General features: G+C 44.1%; 2 protein-coding genes across 2 annotated transcripts in view; one reads left to right on the forward strand and one right to left on the reverse strand.

The window, feature by feature from the left end:
• PDHX (pyruvate dehydrogenase complex component X) overlaps nucleotides 1-446 on the reverse strand; it is a 75,397-nt gene extending 74,951 nt beyond the window's left edge. The window contains exon 1 of the mRNA XM_043970013.1: nucleotides 297-446. Within this exon, the coding sequence (XP_043825948.1) occupies nucleotides 297-444 (148 nt within the window). The 5' untranslated portion in view covers nucleotides 445-446. The remainder of the gene's footprint in view (nucleotides 1-296) is intronic.
• Nucleotides 447-570: 124 nt separating this feature from the next.
• The window catches only part of LOC122730721 (APAF1 interacting protein), a 38,773-nt gene continuing 20,019 nt past the window's right edge, over nucleotides 571-19,324 (forward strand). The window contains exon 1 of the mRNA XM_043970014.1: nucleotides 571-696. Coding sequence (XP_043825949.1) covers nucleotides 640-696 — 57 coding nt within the window. The 5' untranslated portion in view covers nucleotides 571-639. The remainder of the gene's footprint in view (nucleotides 697-19,324) is intronic.

The raw sequence follows: 19,324 nt of genomic DNA on the forward strand, positions 1-19,324 counted from the left end.
GCTTCCAGACCCCCGGGCCCCATGGGGAGGGGATGAGGACGGAGATTAATAGGGGGAAGAGAAGCGAGAGGGGGCGGGGCCCGGCCTCCGTGACCTCTACGGTCGCCTCCGGCTCTGAGAGGCCGGGCAGCGGCTCTCGGTTCTGCTTCGCCCGCAGAACGGGGAGGGGAAGCCGGCCCTGGGTCCCACCAGCAGCCCCCGGCGGCCGCGGCCTGGCCGGTTCGTCCCCCTCTGGTTTCCCCCGGGGCGCAGCCCCCGAACCGGGCCGACCCACCCCGTCCCTCCTCAGCACTCACCCCACAGCCACGCCGTGCCATGCAGCCCCCGGCAGCCCACGCCTCGGCCTAGCGAGGTCACGACCGCCTCGGACCTCCGGCCACTCGCGAAGCCCAGGAGGGAACGCAGTGCCCGGCGGCCGCAGCCGAGCCGCAAGGAGGCCGCCATCTTTGCGGACTGGGGGGAACGCGAGTCCTACGGGGTCCTCAGAGCCGTCGGCCTTACCGGCTGTGCTCACGCCGGATTGGCTAGCGCGCCGCGGCGCCCCGCCCCCGGGGCTGACCTCCACCCTGCCTGAGTGAAAAGGCTGAGCTGTCAGGAGAGGTTCCTGAAAGAGGTGGCGTGGTGCGGCTCAGCCCAGTCATGGCCTCTTGCCGAGCTCCGGAGGACCGCTGCTGCTCTCATAGCGGCCTAGCGCAGGTAGGAGAGGAAGCGGACGAGCGTGCTCATCATTCTAATAACGGGCCAGGGGGGATGAGGAGGCGGAGGTGCACGATCCCGAGGCGTGACTGGTGGGGGGAGGGGTCGTCAGGAGCGAACTCCGAAAGCGGAGGCTCTACGCATGCGTGCTCACTTCCCACGTGCCTTCTGTTTGCCTGTGAGTTACCCCGTGACCCCGCCACCCCGTTCCGCCCCCCACCCCCAGCACCTCCTGATGGGCAGCACGGCCTCCGTCCTTCTCCCAGCTCCCAGGGCTTGGGACAAACGGCGGGGCGGGTGGGAGCCCAGGGCAGCGGTCTGGGGGTGTGCCGGCTGAACCTCAGAAAGCGGGGAGCCAAAGAAGGAAAAGTGGGGATTTGGAAAGGAGGGTGGATTAGGCGCATCCGATGCTCCCTTCCAGTTCTGTGTGTGTTCGCGGTCCCATGGCCCAGGTCTAAGTGCTTAATGCGTATTGACTGACTAACCGATCCTGCAGGGAGGCAAGAGCGTTTATGAGGCACTCGATGCCACTTAGTACCGGTGTTAATTGGGACCAGCTACTTCTGGGCCTCAGTTTCCTCTTATGTAAAATGCGGGTAAATTGGCCCGATGACATGTAAGGCCCCTCCCTGACCGTTTTAAATCTCATAATTGTAGGAACTAATAAAATAAGGCTCCTGGAGGCAGATAGCATCATTGTGGAGGTTTGGGAGTTGATTTTTTAGGTTTTGGTATCTCCAGTGCCTGGTATAGGGAGTGGACACTGAATTAATCCTAATCCCACGAAATGATGATGGTCTGTATTCCTCATGGGGGAGAGAAGGAAAGAACAAACGATACAGTTTAATGGAGAGGAAGGTTTTGTTATTGTTTAGTCTTGTCCCGCTTTTCATGACTCTGTGGTCCATAGCATGCCAGTACCATCCATGGAATTTTCTTGGTGGGTTAAGTGACTTGCTTGGGGTCACACAGCTACTAAGTATCTGAGACTGGATTTGAACTCAGGTCTTCCTGACTCCAGACCTGGCACTCTATCCATTGGACCATTCGGCATTAAACAGCATTTATTATGTGCTAGGCGTACTGACCTGGGCACTGGGTACCATAAGAGGAAAAAAGAAAGAGTTCCTACTTTCAGGGAGCTTATATTCTGTTTAATAGGATCAACATGCATACAATGATTTAAGGAGAAAAAGTATGAGCAACTCTAGCAATCAAGATAGGCTTCCTGTAAGAGGTGGGACTGAAAATAAGTTTTGATTGAATGACTCAAGGGAGCATAAAAGGTAGGGATGAGGAGGAGCTATATTCCAGGCAGGGGAAACTGTGCCAGGACCCAGAGAGACAAGGGATGGAACAGCTAGCAGGCCGGTTTGTCTAGGCCAAAGAATACATGGAAGAGAAATAGTGCCTTCTCCAGTGGTTTCAGCAGCACATGTAGAGGCAAACCTGGGAATGATGTAAGTGATCCAGGTGGCCTTGAGAAAGGGATGAGTGTTGGTGGACAAGAGGGCAAGAAACACCAAGGCAGCATTCAGTACTATGAAATTGAATTGATTGAAGTCTAGGGTTCAGAGGCCACAGCAGGAGTTATACCCCCATTACAGGTTGGGGTAAGAATGGGATTTAGGAGGGTGAAGCACAAGAAGAGATGGGGGGAAAAATAGGTGCTTAATAAATGTTTTTTGAATGACCAGCTGGTTGTGTTGGAGAGTAGAATGGAAGAAGGTTGTACAGTTTTTGAAGGGGCCAGGCTGTGAAGAACTTTAAACGCCAAGTGAGGGACTTCATATAGGTTCTGGAGTGAGGGGTGACATGGTCAGGTCTATACTTTTAGTAGAGAGAAAAGATTTGGCAAATGATTAGATGTGTGGGTGAACATGAGAGGAGTCAAGGATGACACCAAGGTTGGAAGACTAGAAGGATGTTGGTGCCTGGGTCAGTAATAGAGAAGTTTTGGAAGAGGGGAAGAGTTTGAGGAGGAAAGATAATGGGCATGTTGATTGTGAAATGTCCTGTAAACACTGGAATGGAACTCAGGAGAGAGACTAAGCCTAGGTAAGTATGGGAGTTATCTGTATAGAGCTTCTCTGATCGTACCAATTGACAGAGAAGAGGGCCCAGCACAGAGCTTCACACCCAGACCACCATTGCTGTAGATCCAGCAAGCAGACCAGAGTCTGGGTCACAGAACACTCGAGGACAAGGTCATACTACAGAGAGGTCAAGAAGGATGAGAAAACCCCATCGAATTGGGCACTTGAGAGATCATTGCTAACTTTGGAGGGCGGTTTCAGGTGAGAGATGAAGAGGAAGCCAGACCATCAGGATTTGAGGAGAATTTGAGAGGAGAGGCAGTGGAGACCTCAATTGTAGATCATTTACTTCCTTAGGACTTTGACCTGAAAGGGAAGTTTCACTGAGAAGAGGAGGAATGACAGCCGAATTTAAGTGGAACTCGGGAGCTTTGGCCTGTCAAGCCTTTTTCCAGTCTAGTAGGGGCCCTGGGAGGAGAGCCCGGTCACTCCCAGGGGAGGAGCCTTTGTTGGCCTGTTCTCATTGCAACTGCTCCCCTTCCCCCCTTTCCAGCGACCTCCAAAGAATTCTGATGTGGCAAGGAGGGGCCTCAGGTGGCTCACTCAGCCATGGTCTAAAGTCCCTGTGTGATTGGGAAGATCTCCACAGATGCCTTGTGTGTTGCAGCTGTGCTTCTGCCTTGTAGAGCCCAGAGTCGGGGCACAGGCCTTCGCTGGCCTGCAGCTGCTTCAGGGAAACATCAGCTTACATTTCTTCCTTTTCACTGCTCTGGCCCCTTTGTCTTCTGGGGCCCTTTTTCATTATCAGGTGCAAGGAAGGAAAAAGAGAGTTAAAAAGCTCACCTTTTCAAAGGTGGCACCTCTAGGCACCATTCTTTATCCTCTATTCACATGCCTTTTTGTGGCAAGTTTCAAGGCTGGAGGGATACTGTTTTAGACAAGAAGATACAAAACAACGAATGTTTAAGTACCTACTCTGTGTTAGGCCCTGTGGTAAGCCGCGGTGATCTAAATAAAGACAGTCCCTGCCCCTAAAGAGTTTATAATCCAGTGAGGGAAGACCACACATGCAAGGGCATGATGATGGTGGATTTTCATCCAAAGATTTCAGCTTTTGGAAAGGAAAGTTGGCTGGGCTTCTGAGGCCTCATTAAACGGAGGCTTGGGGAAGAAGGTTTTGTTCTTTTGCCCCAGCCTCCAATCCCTGATGTCACAATTCTGATACAGTGATAACAGTATTCATGATGATGAGCTGGGGGTAGAGGGGATTATGGTGGTGAAATTGAATCCAAGGATAATGAAATTAGGATATTGTGACCTGTAAATAGGAATATAAGTTTCCAGGCCCACTTTGAATACACAACCAAACAGGAACATTCTTAGGCAAAAGAATGGAAGAAAAAGGGAGAATCATTCAATAGAGAAAAGAGGTTTCTAGGAGAATATTTGCCATTCACCTGGCAAGATTGGTTATTAGAATGAGAAAACATTCCCTGTTGATAGACCACTTAAATCTGTGCTTTCTTCTACTGAGTTTGAATGCTTTTTCCAAAAAAAAAAGTGAACAGTGGGCAAAATGGAATCTCATTCTCTCTTCATCTGTCAGTTATGTGACCAAAGCACTTAACGTCCATTTATTAAGTTCCAACTACTCTGTGCTAACTGTCAGGCTTCCAAGGCCAAAAATGAAATGTCCCTTGCTTTCAGGGAGTACATGCAATAACATGTACTCAAATGAGGATAATACAAGGTAAGGTAAATTGAAACAGGAGAGAACAGTAACAATAACTTGGAGGGGCAAACAGGAAGGAAGGAGGTGAAATAATCAGACTGATTCTGTATCATCTTTAATTGGTCCTTTTTACAGTTAATTTTATGCTGTAACCGCCCGTGTCATGGCTCTTTGTCTCTGAACTTACTTAGCTGGCCTGTGATGAATTAAGTTTAGAAATCAGTTCTCCTGCTAGTCTTGGTTCGAGTCTTGCAGCAAGGAAATCTGCTATTTTTTCCATATAAATATTGTATTGTTTTCCAGTTACATTTAGAGATAATTTTCAACATTTGTTTTTATAAGATTTCTAGTTTCAAATTTTTCTCCATCTCTCCCCCCTCCCCTCCCCAAGACAGCAGGTAATCTGATATAGATTATATATGTACAATCACATTAACATTTCTGCATTAGTCATGATGTGAAAGAACAATCAGAGCAAAAAGGAAAAACTTCAAAAAAGAAAAACAACAACAAAAACAATAGAAATTGTATGGTTCGATCTGCATCCAGATTCAACAGTTCTTTTGTTTTCTGAATTTGGAGAGCATTTTCCATCATGAGTCCTTTGGAACTATATTGGACCATTGTATTGCTGAGAAGAATCGAGTCTGTCACAGTTGATGAACACACATCATGATACTGTGTACAATGTTCTCCTGGTTCTGCTCATCGTTTCTTACAGCACAATAGTATTCCATTACATTCATATACCACAACTTGTTCATCCATTCCCCAATTGATGGGCAACCCCTCAACTTCCAATTCCTTGCCACCACGTAAAGAGCAGCTATAAATATTTTTGTACATGTGGGTCCTTTTCCCTTTTCCATGATCTCTTTGGGAAAAAGACCCAAAAGTGGTATTGCTGGGTCAAAGGGTAGGTATGCACAGCTTTATAGCCCTTTGGGCATAATTCCAAATTGCTCTCCAGAATGGTTGGATCAGTTCACAGCTCCACCAACAATGCATTAGTGTTCCAATTTTTCCACAGTTTCTCCAACATTTATTATTTTCCTTTTTTGTCATATTAGCCAATCTGATAGGTGTCAGGTGGTACCTCAGAGTTCTTTTAATTTGTATCTCTCTAATCAATAGTGATTTAGAGCATTTTTTCATATGGCAATAAATAGCTTTGATTTCTTCATCAAAAAACTGCCTGTTCATATCCTTTGACCACTTTTCAATTGGGGAATGACTTGGATTCTTATAAATTTGATTTAGTTCTCAATATATTTTAGAGATGAGACTTTTATCAGAAGTACTGGCTATAAAAATTGTTTTCCAGTTTTCTGTCTCCCTTCTAATTTTGGATGCATTGCTTCTGTTTGTACAAAACCTTTTTAATTTAATGTAATCAAAATCATCCATTTTGCATTTCATAATGTTCTCTATCTCTTGTTTGGTCATAAACTATTCTCCTTTCCAAAGAGCTGAGAGGTAAACTATTCCTTCTTCTCCTAATTTACCCATGGTATCACCTCTTATGTCTAAATCATGTACCCATTTTGACCTTATTTTGGTATAAGGTGTAAGACGTTGGTCTGTGCCTAGTTTCTGACATACTCTCTGCCAGTTTTCCCAGCAGTTTTTGTCAAATACTGAATCCCTATCCCAGAAGCCGGAGTCTTTGGGTTTATCAAACAGTACATTACTAAAGTCATTTACAACTATGTCTCTGAAATCTACCATTCTTGAGGGATGCAGATGGACACCAGGGACTCTGATCTAGTATCTTCCCATCACCAGGAATGGCGATTATGCCTGGTTTGCTCTCCACAGAAGTCTGGTCCACTGTCTCTAACCTGACAGGTGGACTCAAACAATGAACATTTCTTAGCCACATGAGGGAAGGAGGGGGTTGTTGCTAACCCTCATTCCTCAATTTCCAATCAGTCATATTATTCCCCCACGCCTCAGCTTTAAAACTCATTTTATCAATTTCACCGTTCATGATGAGCTCTTTTAACCAATTAGAATGTGTTCTCTGCCTACAGAGCCCTGTTCTTTGTTCTCTACTCCCTAAAACTGTAAAAGAGAGTATGCTTGTTCACTGGGGTGGGGGGAAGCATCTTAGCTTTGCTGAGGAAGCTGAGATCCTGTTTATTGGTAAATTCACATTCTGCCTTCATTTTAACTGTTATAGAATGGCAAACAGTAAGAGATTGGGAGGGGAAAGCTGGGCCCCAAAGTAATCTCTTGGCGGGGGTGGGGTGAGCCCCTGTCCTCCCGGTTTGCTCAGGTGACATTTTCACCAGCAGAATTGCCCTGAAGAAGATCACACCTGAGACCTGAAACCACCCCCACTCCCCATCCCACCCCACCCCACTCCACTCCCAGTTTCATCCTTTCCAAGCCAGGTAGGTCCTCATGTATTGGGGAAGCTGCAGCTGCGTTTGTCTTCCTGTCTGTGTTTAAGTGTGACTGTGGCCATAAGTGGAAATAGTAAATCTGGAAATCAGAATTAGAGGTTAAGACCCTTGGGGACTAGCTGTGTGACCCTGGGCAAGTCACTTAACCCCAATTGCCTCACTTAAAAAAAAAAAGACCCTTGGGGAAATTGTTTTCTTCTTAAAGGGCTCCTGGTTCCCTTCCAGAAGAGGCGCACATTATTTCCGGCAATGTCCCTTCAGGGAAGTGCTGTAACATCGGGACACCCCCTTAGGGAGCTGCCAGCTTCCATTGCTGGAGGTAAAGGGGTGATAGAGAAACAGGCCATTTCTTTTTTGATGAAGGCAGGCGGGAAACACACGTCACAAGCGACCATGATTGGTGGGTGACATGGCTGGCAGTCACGAATAACCATAGTTGGTGACTTACTGACAGCCCGGTAGAGGAATCTTCCCAATCAGAAAAGGAAAAGGGAAACCACCATGATTAGTTTAAAGGAGGGCGCCTGGAGGGAGTCATGAAGGAAGATGAGGACTATGAGACACGAGAGGGAGGGAGGGGGTTGTTGTCCTTCCAGGCAGGAGATGAGGTGGAAACTCTGAAGAAGCATGACTCCACAAGGGAGGCAGGAGCCAGACGGTAGAGGCGCTTACATCCCCCAGGAGCTTGGGTCTTGTGCTAGAGGCCATAGGGGATTGAAGCTTTGGAGCCAAACACAGGGTAGACACTGAGGATCCAAAGACAAAAGCTGAAACGTAACTAGACCCTGCCCTCAGGGAGCTTACAGTGTAGCCTGCGGAGACAACACATCCAAGTATCGGTATGTCGGGGGGGGGGGGGGGGGGGGGGGGGGGAGAGGTCGGGAACCTCCTCACATGGAAGGTGGTTCTCAAGGGATTCCCAGAAGTGAAGTGGAGGAGGGAGTGTGTTCTAGGCGTGGTGGCAGCTGGTTCAAGAATGTCTGAGATCGGAGTCAAAGGAACAGAAAGATCATTTTGACTGAGCCTCTGTGTGTTGACGGGAGTGATGAGGATTACTGGAAAGGTAGGTTTGGGGCAGGTTGGGAAGGCCTTGGGGGTATGTGTGAAGAATGAATTGGAGAGAATAAAGACTTGAGGCAGGGAGCCCAAGTGAGAGGCTATTGCAGTAATCCAGGCAAGAGGTAATGAGGGCCTGATTATGGATAGCAACTGTATGAGTGAAAACAAGGGAGGAATTAGAAGAATATTGGAGAGGTCCAAACAAAATTTGGTAGCTTGATGGTGTTGAATATTAAAATATAGCTTTTGTATCTGCCTGTCTCTACAAACAAATCAGAGAAATAATCTTTAATCTCTCCTACAAAATTAATAAACAGATCAGAGAACAGACAGGAAAAACATAATATCAATTTAATATTTTGTCCCAGGAGGGAAGATATAACACATGATGATATGGAGACTTCCCTCCTAAGAGAGAAACTCAAAGCTCCTCTTCTTTGTAAGGGTTTTTAAGGTTTCTTGGCTCACTGGTTACAGAATAACTTCATTGGCTTGATACGGATCAACCCATTACAAATGTAAATCAGTTAAAACAATAGAAATCAGTTTAACCGCTCAATTTAAAGCCCACGCTATGGTTAGATAGGTAGAAACAGTAGCTGTATTATCAGAGACAAGGAGGTCTCTACTTCCGGGGGAAAGAAGATAGTGAATGGGAATTTCCAAGGGGCATTTGAGTTTGTTTATTCTGTTGGGGAAAGTAAATAGGGACTGTCTGGTTCACTTTGAAGTCTTTGAGCAAAGGACATTTTTCTCCTATTAATCCAGGATCTCATAAAATCCATTTGGATAGTAAGGTACCTCCATCAAATCCAGGTGATCCATATATTCATATTAACATTGGATGCAAGGGTTAGTGTGGCTTCATCAGTAATACCAAGGTCGTGGGGTTTTTTTTTACCTGAAAAATTGATAGGATGGTGATCCCTTCAACATAAATAGGGAATTTCATAAGAGTGGGTAGGAGGAAAAAAAAAAACCAAACACAGGCGTGCGTAGGAGGAAGAACAAATAAGTGAGCTTCTTGTGGACACCGGATTTGGGGGAAAAGACATTGCTTTCAGCTGGAGATGTGTTCCATATGAGATGTGTATAGATCATCCAGTGGAAAATGTCCTCGTGGCTGTCTCTGATGTGGGCCTGGAGTGCAGGAGAGAGATACAGACCAGAAGAAAGAATACCAGGAAAATGCAGAAAGGAAAGAATGGGGGGGGGGGGGAACGAATCGATCAATAGTGTCACATGCTTCAGAGAGGTCAAGAATGATGAGGCCATCAGCCCTGCTGAGTAGTAGATCACTTATCACTTTATTTGTTTGATTTTTTTCGGGGCAGTGAGGGTTAAGTGACTTACCCAAGGTCACACAGCTAGTGTCAAGTATCTTGAGGCAAAATTTGAACTCGGGTCCTCTTGAATCCAGGGCCAGTGCTTTATCCACTGTGCCACCTAACTGCCTCAAAAGCAGCTTTATTTGAATGATGAGGTTGGAAGCCAGATTATGTAGTGAACATAAATGTAAGAGTGAGAAAAGAGGAGAAATCAGCTGCATGTATACAGTTTGCTTTGGGGTTTTTTCTAGAAGTTTAGCTTTGAAAAGGGAGGATAGATCATGTATGGCAGGACCTAGTGAAGGTTGGTTTTTTTTGTTTTGGTTTGGTTTTTTGGTGAGGCAATTGGGGTTAAGTGACTTGTCCAGGGTCACACAGCCAGTAAATGTCAAAGTGTCTGAGGTCACATTTGAATTCCGGTCCTCCACTGCACCCCCTAGCTGCCCCCTAGTGAAGGTTTTTGTTGTTATTTTTAGAGATGAAGGAGACTTGAACATGCATGTAAAGCAGCAGTTAAGGAGTGATTGAAGATTGGTTGGGGGAGGATAGTGAAGGCAGTCTGCTGGAGAAGATGAGCGTTGCTTAGACAGGGTCTCGGGGACATGTAAAGAAGTTGGCTTTGGCCAGGTAGCCCTTGGGGTGGGCCCCCTTCATCAGAGCTTAAAGTAAAGAAAGGGGGGCAGCTAGGTGACGTAGTGGATAAAGCACTAACCCTGGATTCAGGAGGACCTGAGTTCAAATCCAACCTCAGACACTTGACACTTACTAGCTTTGTGACCTGTTAAAACTAAAATTCTAGCTATTCTGTCTAAAATATCTAATGAGTGGTTGCCAATAAATTATAAGCTTTAGCAAGAGTTAGACTTTTAAGCATTTATTAAGGAGAATAAGAATTTGGTAAAGAGAGAAGAAAAGGCCTTAGATTCCTATCTATTTCTAGCTCCGCTCTCCACCAGAGTCCAAAGGAAAAGAGACCCAGTCAGAGCGCCAGGTTCCTCCCTTCTTCCTCCCAAAAGCAGACATCACTTCCTGACGCCAAAGAAAAGACTCCTGGTCTTGCCCTCAAAGACCTTCACTTCATGGGCGGTACTCTTCTACAGTAAGTCTCCAGCAGGTGGCGTCATTCCAATCGTTACAGACCCTGGGCAAGTCACTTAACCCTCATTGCCCCACCCCACCCCCCAAAAAAACAACGAAAATGAAGTAAAAGAAGGGAGAATTGGGAATAACGTTGAGAGGCTTTGTGATGGAAAAAAGAAAGACTTATTTTAGCAGCTGTGTGGAGGATAGATTGAAAAGGAAGAGAAGCTGGAAGCAGAGACCAGGTGATAGAAAGCCAGTGTTTCATGAGCACAGAAGGGATGACTTGGAGTCTGGGTTCTTAACCTGAGGTTCCATAAACTAATTATTTTAACATGTTCTGATAACTATTTCAATAGAATTTATTTTCTTTTTAATCTTATGTATTTTTAAAAAATTATTCAGAAGAAGGATCAGGGCTTCCCAGGACTGCTAAAAGCAGCTGTGACACAAGATTAAAACCCCATGTCTTAGAGCAAAGATCTGCAAACTAAGCCTCCTTTGGTCACCTGCTTATTATTGTATGGCCTATGAACTCAGAATGGTTTTTACATTTTAAATTCAATAAAACTTGAGTTACAAATGTAAATAATGTTTTTGATGTTTCCTGTCGCCTTAATTAAGACATGTGAGTGAACAACCCCTGTGGGCCACATTCTCCTCACCCTGAGTCCCTCCAGCACTGGGGCAGATGTGGGGTGAGAACAGGATTATTGCAAAGCCAAAAGGCCATGGGCCTGTGGTTGGGCCAGCCCCGAGTGTCCCTTTTCCCCAGACAGGCTGTCCTCGTGCGAGGGGTGGTGAGTGGAGGTCATCTCTAGCTCCAGCTGCTCCCCTCCATCCCCAAAGCTGTGCTGTGGAAGAGGGCAAGGGAGCCCCTGTGGTTAGGAGTAAGGTACAGGGAGGGGGCGTGGTTGTAGTCCCTGTGTGCTGGCTTGTAGAAAGAAAGGAGGAGAGAGTGGTCAGGGTCTGTCCCTCTGCTCTCGCCAAGTCCTGTGACCCACCAATAGAGACCAAGATGGGATCCACAGACCCCCTGCCCAAATGGTTTGGCTGCCCTTAGTTCATCCCTGAGGCACTTAGGTGGTGTGTGAAGACCAGGGCGAGGCCTTCCTAGCTCAGTTCCCCTTGACTTCGGACACCCTATTCTGCTGGGCAGCCAGCCTTTGGCCGCTGATTACCCTTCATGTAAGAGTGATACCAGAAGGGGGGCAGCTAGGTGGTGCAGTGGATAGAGCACCAGCCCTGGAGTCAGGAGTACCTGAGTTCAAATCCAGCCTCAGACACTTAACACTTACTAGCTGTGTGACCCTGGGCAAGTCACTTAACCCCAGTTGCTTCACTACAATTAAAAAAAAAAAGAGAGAGAGCGATACCAGAAGTGGAACAGAGCACAAAGAAGATGGTGCCATGCATCCAGATGAGGTGAAACATCACAGGGTATGGATAGTCACAACTGGGCGGGAAGGAGGCAGCACTAACTGGCTCAGCCGGAAGGCCTCCACCCTCTAGAGGTAGGGCTGGCCTGCTGGGCCTAAAGCCCAGTCCATGATAAAGGTACAAGACCACATAGAGAGAGGAATTCACTGTGGCATTCCTCCTGGGGACCACCTTAATGCCCCATCACCAGCTCCAGGGCAGCACAGAGTGATGGAAGACATGCAAGAAAGTCAGCTGCTGGGGCTTGGGGACCCCTGCCTGTGTCAGAGATACTCGGTACAAGGAGAACGGGCTTTACTTGACAACTGGTGGAATGTCAGGGGTAAGTAAGAAGGGATGACCTCAGGGGTAAAGAACTTGGATGACTCTTGGGATTGTGATCCCTCCCACAGAAATAGGAAGAGCCACTTTGGGAGAACGTGGGGAGGGCCAGATTTGAAATGTCCATGGAAGATTCAGGCAGTGTCCGGCAGGCAGTTATAGATTTGGGGCTGGAGATCAGGAGAGGGCTGATAGAGACTTGGGAGTGATCGAGATGTTATCTTTTCTATATAAAATCATCCACAAAAGTCTACTTTTCCCTTTTGTTTGTTTTTATCAAAAGTGCATTAAAATGCATTCTGTCCAGTCTGTAGTCTGATGATATGTAGAGACCTGGTACTGTTATGGCCAGTAAAAGAAAAATGACATTTAATACATTAACTACCCAAAAGTGGTTTTAATATAGAAAATAAGAATTTTCAGCTAAGAATAAAAATCATGCCTTACATTTAAAAATTAATGGTATAGAATCTCATTTGATTTTCACATTACCTCTTTGAGCTTGACAGGACAAATATTAATACCTATTTGATAAGTTAGCTGAGATACAAAGGATCGTTGCCTGTCTAAAATCCACTCAGCAAATTAGTAGCAGTCGAGAGTAATAATAATGCTTCACATTTATATACTTTTAAGCTTACAGATTGTGTTCTTTGTAACAACGTCGTGTGGTATGTAATGAAGTACTACTAAAATCATCATTTCAGATGAGGAAACAGATTCAGAGAAGTGAAAGTACTTATAAAACATTGAAGCTGGCGATGTTTTTGTAACTGTTCTTGCTATACCTTCTTAGTAAGCCGCTATTCTAAAAGCTAGTAAGAGTTCAACTGATACTGATTGGGGGCGGAGGGGGGAAGAACACCGGAGTGGAGGCTCAGGAGCTGCTGTGTTAGAAGCCACAACTTCTCAGGGTAAACCAGCCAGCCTCTGGGCCCATCAAGGAAAATGCAGGTTGAAGGGAAGATGGCAGCACAAGGACATGAGCTCATTTCAAATCCAGTGCCTTTTCCACTAATTTATGTTGCTGTGCCTGTGTCTCTCAGCTTCAGCTTCGGGGCCCTTCTCTCCTGTGCTACCATTCTAAGTACTTAAACCCAGTGCCTTTTTTATCTGTCCTCTTAAAAACTAAAGAATGAGATCATGATTAGTCATGCATATTGAAAGTCATGACTAACATTGTGACTACCAATCCTGTCATTCCTCACAAAACCCCATGAGGTGGGTGGTACAAATGGTATTCCCTTACGAGACTTGCCCACGGCAGTGTTAAGTGCCAGAAATAGGACCTGATCTTCCATCTTGCTAACTCCAAGTCTCTCTACTGGGGTATGCTATATGTATAATATGTCTCCACACTTGACAGTCAGTAAATAACAAAAAGTACCTACTATGTGTCAGGCACTGTGCTAAGCACTGGGGATACAAAAAGTAGCAAAAGATAGCCCCTACCTTCAAGGAGATTACAATGTAATAGAGAAGACAAGCACACAAAAGTATACGAATGGGCTATAGAGCAATAGGCAATAATGAGGAGAGGGAAAGCACTAGAATTAATTCAGTTCAGTAAATATTTATTAACCATCTACAGGCACTGTGCTAAGCACTGGGGATAGCAATAAGAAGAAGTGAGTGTGTGCCCTCAAGTGAAGGAAGATAACACACAAGGAAGCTGAGAGCGATGATCCTGAGGTACGATGAAGAACTGCAGAGGCAGAGTAGAGCAGGAGCTGGAAAGCCCAGCAGATCCTGACCTCTGTGCAGGAAATCTTTGGGAGGAGTTGAGTACTTAAACCTCCAGCCCTCCAAAATGGGAGAGGAGGCTGAGGGAGTTGGGAACGCGTATCCAAAGCTTGATGATGAGATTTCAGCTGACCTTCTTAGCTTGGGAATTCTAGCCAAGCAAGCCACTGATGAGAAGTAGAGAGAATTAGGAGAAATTTAGAAAGGCTTTCTATAGAAGGTGGGATTGTATTGGGACTTAAAGGAAGCCAGGGAAGGTGGTAGATGGAGATGAGGAGGGAGAATGTTCCAGGTATGGTGGGAGACAGCTAGAAAGAATGCCCAGAGCTGAGGAGTAGAACAGCCCGGAGGCCAGTGTCCCTGGATCAAAGAGGACTTGTTGAAGAGTAAGGTGTAAGACTGGAGAGGCAGGTAATGGAGTTCAAAATATACCTAGTCTTGGGACAGCTAGGTGACACAGTGGATAAAGCACCGGCCCTGGATTCAGGAGTTTCTGAGTTCAAATCCAGCCTCAGACACTTGACACTTACTAGCTGTGTGACCCTGGGCAACTCACTTAACCCCATTGCCCCATAAACAAAAAACAAAAAACAAAATAAATAAAAGATATACCCAGTCTTTACTCCTGATATCTTAAGTCATCAGACTACATAGGACTTATGTGTATCACATTGGATTAGATTCTACTGATGACAGTCTTCTGTAAACTGTTCCTCACTCAAGAGAGAGTACAGACAGACAACTCTAGACGACATAGCCCCAGAACTAGTTGACCTATCAAAGAACATTCTTGAACTTTGGCAATACGCTTAACCATGCCAAGTATGATAATTGTCTAAAGCAGCAGTCTCGATGTCTTTGTGATGTTGTATATATTCCTAGTTAAGCATGCTATCCTAAGAGAGACAGTCCAGGGATATGCCTTGGAGTGCCTACTAGTTGCTGGGTACATACCATGCCCACAGTATTGCTAGGTCCACTGAGAGGTACCATGTAGTATAAGAAATAATTCTTTCTCTTCTGGGAGTTTCCGTATTATTTGGGGGGAAGATATAAACCATGGGGTGAAGGCCTTGTCTTACTTTTTGCATCACTAGTATCAGTTACAGGAGCTTTTAAATCAGTGCTATCGATGATTATCACAATGATGAGGTCATATTTGATCAATGAGAGCCGTATGGACAGTAAGTGCCACCTTTATTTCTAGCTGGTGTCAATGGTGAAGGGTCACGGGAGGACACACGGTTTGAGCTGCGCTTTGACGAATGAGCAGGACTTAGATTTTGACGAGAGTGTTCCAGACAGGGACATGGCAATAGCAAAGATAACACAAGGGATGTTCCGGCAACAGACAAATAAACCAGTGTGGCTGGACTGGAGCCTTGGCAGAACTTGGTGTTTGGGCACGTGAATCAAGGGGGAGAGGAAGGAGTTTAAAAGACAAAATTCGCCAAGGTTTCAAGCCAGTGGAACTTGGAAGATAAGAATATTCATAACAGGTGATGATCGTGGCGGGATCCCGTGCTCTGTTTGTACAGGGCTGTGTCGTCTGTGAAGTATTTTCACGTTACTTATCTCATGAGAAAAGTAACGATAAAAAATGAAAGCCAGTGTTAGGCATGTTTTCCATAGAATCAAACTAAAGGTCAGCAGGATTGGGGGATCATCGATTTAGAACATTAAGGAAGCTTCCAGGACCTGTATTTTGTATAAAGGAAACGGTGGCCATGGAGTGGAGGTTCCCTTCCCAAAGTCACATAGCAAGTGAAAATATGGCCAAGCCAGAGCGTCCACTGGCTCTTCTGGCACAACCGGCCTCCTAGAGAAGTACCTTCACAGAGTGGAGTGGCAGAAGGGACCTCCACCATTTCATCTATAACTTTTCACCAAATGCATTTCCCTGTGATAAGGATCCTTAACTTTTTTGGTATCAAGAACATTTTAGGCAATCTGATGAACCCTATGGTCTCCTCAGAATATTGTGTTTAATGCATAAAATTCGTAAGATTTGTCATTGAAATATGGTTATACAGGGGCAGCTAGGTGGCACTTTGAATAAAGCACTGGCCTTGGATTCAGGAGGACCTGAGTTCAAATCCAGCCTCAGACACTTGACACGTACCAGCTGTGTGACCTTGGGCAAGTCACTTAACCCTCATTGCCCCACAAAAATTTTTTTTAAAAATTCAAGAAATATGGTTATAACAGTATTCTTAAATATGTTCCCAGGGGCAGTTAGGTGGCACAGTGGATAGCGCACCAGTCCTGGATTCAGGAGGACCTGAGATCAAATCTGGCCTCAGACACTTGACACTTACTAGCTGTGTGACCCTGGGCAAGTCACTTAACCCTCATTGCCCTGCAAAAAAAAAAAAAAAAAAAAAGTGGGAGGAGATGTGAGTGTCCTGAATATTTTTAGACCAAAAAAGTGTTCAGACCAGAAAGACACGCCTTCCTCAGCTGATTCCCTAGACCTGACTTATTGTGGGTTGGATTCCCTTGACTCCCAATGGTGTCAATTTAGTGATTTGTATCACAGATTTTTTTGTTTAGTATCACTGAATTATCAGATTAAAAACACAGATAAAACCTTTTTAAACCCAGTTAGTAAGCAGATTCATTTGGCTAATGGTAATGTTAGAGCTTTGGGGTTTAGACATTAAATGTAATGTAGTGTCGAAAATTAAATGTAGTTTTTATTTGCCTGTCTCCTACCAAAAAAATAATAAACAGATCAGAGAAATTAAATTTTTTTTTGTAAAGCAATTGGGGTTAAGTGACTTGTCCAGGGTCACACAGCTAGTAAGTGTCAAGTGTCTGAGGCTGGATTTTGAACTCAGGTCCTCCTGAATCCAGGGCCGGCACTCTATCCACTGCTCCAACTGGCTGCCCCAAGAAATTAATTTTTAATGTCTCCTCCAGTTTGTTTCCATACCTGTCCTCCTGCCAAAAAAAAAAAAAAATCAGAGAATATAATGTCCTACAAGAAAACCCAGATCAGAGACAAACAGGAAAAACATAGTACCAGTTTATTTGTCCCAAGAAGAAATAGTATGAATCATGTGGACACCCCTTCCTAAGAAGGGAGCTCAAAGACACCCTCTTTCGGAGGGTATATAAGGGGTTTTTTTGTTGTTGTTCACTGGTTACAGGGTGTTAGCAGTTTCATTAGCATGATACAAATCAGCCCAAAAGCAAATGTAAATTAATTAAATAATCCAAATCAGTTTAACAAGCTTAAATCTATTGATATTTCCACATAATCTATGTGGAAAAAGCTATGATGCTATTGACTAGATTATGTGGAGACTGGAAGAGTTTACTGAGGATGCCTAAGTATTTGCTAAGGAGACCGATTAAATCTATTTACTCTCTTGGGGAAAGAAGATGGTGAATGGGGACTTATCAGTTGAAGTTTGGTCTAAAGGGGCATTTTGATTTGTTTATTATCTTGGGGAAAGAAGTTAGTAAATAGGGACTTATCTGCTAGCTATCTGGGTTCATCTTGGAGCTTTAGTCAAAGGGCATTTTTCACCTATTAATCCAGGGTCTCATAAAATCCATTTGGATAATAAGGCAGCTCCATCAAATCCAGTGATCCATACATTCACATTAAGAACAGTACATGGTATATTAGGCATAACACAGTGTTGGTCAAAATATGCCAGTCACAGTGCCATATACTTTGTAGCAATGTGTAGCATGCTGAGCTTAGTTAGGAGATTAGGGTTCAAATCATGCCTTCCAAAGTTACTAGCGATGTGATCGGTGTTAACCTCCCAAGTCGTTGTTGTCCCTCTCTGAAATGATAGTATTTGCACTGCTTACATGGTTGTTACATCACAGTTACTTGACACTTTTCAAACCTCCAAGCAGTGTATATATGTGAGGTACAATTTTTTTTTTAGAATGAAGACAGTGTACTTTTTATTTCCCAACAATCTTTTAAATTCATGGTCTCAACTATCCCTCACAACACCTGAATGAGTTCATAGTCTCATTATTATTGAATTAATGAATGATTACCTTGCTTACTTAGATACTTAGAGTGCAAAAATGCTAGTTTACAGAAATGTTCTGAAAACTTCAAGAGACCCTAATTTGCTCCCATACAAATAAACGTTTAATATTGGGGTGAAGCCAAGGGATGTGCCAGTAGTGAGAGCCACTGACTGTGAAGTTCTTCAAAGAGAATACATTAAAGGAGCCCTCTGTCTCTGTTTTTCTGATTTTCCACTTGTTCTGATTTCTTTCAAATAGTTAAAACATGACATCACCGAGTATAGGAACAAGACCCATTTATTCTATTAAAATAGCAATCTGCCTATTATAAACACAATTATGCCAAAAATGGGGTTGGGGAGGGGGGCACTGTTGGTGACTTTTGCTTAAAGGGGTTTTAAATTGTAAATCAAGTTGTCTCTCAGTTTTCCTTGCTGAAAAGTTGGAGATCTGAAATAGAATGCATGGCACCCTCATGATTTTCATGCTGAACAGATCTTGTCTGAGATCTAATTAGAACAGTGTGAAGAAAATGTTCATAAGAATTATGATCTTTCGTTATAAATTATTTTTGTCCTTATTTTAAAGCATTTCTTACATTTAGACATTATTTTGAAGGGAGACGTGCTTAAAAGTAAAAGGTTATTCTTGTACTCATAACTTTAAAATAGCACATTTAATACGAATTTGGTCAGTTGTTACTTTTACTGACACATTACTGGCACTTCGGTTTCTAAAACGACAATGAGCTGTCTAGATTACTTAAAAATAAGTTTCCTTTTCCAGTTTCTAATATAACTATACAAATAAATATTAAATGCTTCTTATGGGCAAATCACTGGCTAATAAAGAAATCAAAGTGTAATAACCCCCACCACCACCTTTAAAACTCTTTTCAAACCTTAAAGCTCTATATAAATGCTAGTTATTGGTGTTGTTGTTATTATTGTTATAGGTGAAACAACATGTCCACTAATAAGTATATTACAAGATAAATTTAGGATGGAGAAAGTTCCAGTGTGTGGAGAGGCCTTGGGAAGGCTTCACAGAGAAGCTGTCACCTGGACTGATTGGCCCCTGAAAGAAGATGAGAAGGATACTGATAGAGAGGGCATTTCTGTCAAGAGTTTAGACCATGGAAATGTAGTCTAATCCCGATCCTTATTCCTATTCATCCTAGAATTCAGTGTTGCAGATAAACTAATTTTCCACACTACTGAACCATTTAATTTTAATCCTAAAATGTATTAATACTTCATTCTTTTCTTATAGAGCTCACGATTTGATCTTTTTTATGACCTTTGGTCAGTATAAATGAGACTTCTCTTACTGTCTTGAGCTATTTAGGTGTATAAGGTTGTTTCGCTCTAGACTGCTATTTTTATCATTTTTCTCACTCTTCATTCATTTCTCACTTTGAGACAGGACCCCTCCGTGTCCTTCTTCTACACCTTCCTCTTTTAATCTGCCATATCTATT

This window comes from Dromiciops gliroides, chromosome 6, assembly GCF_019393635.1.
Source record: "Dromiciops gliroides isolate mDroGli1 chromosome 6, mDroGli1.pri, whole genome shotgun sequence".
In the NCBI taxonomy this organism is placed as follows: domain Eukaryota; kingdom Metazoa; phylum Chordata; class Mammalia; order Microbiotheria; family Microbiotheriidae; genus Dromiciops; species Dromiciops gliroides.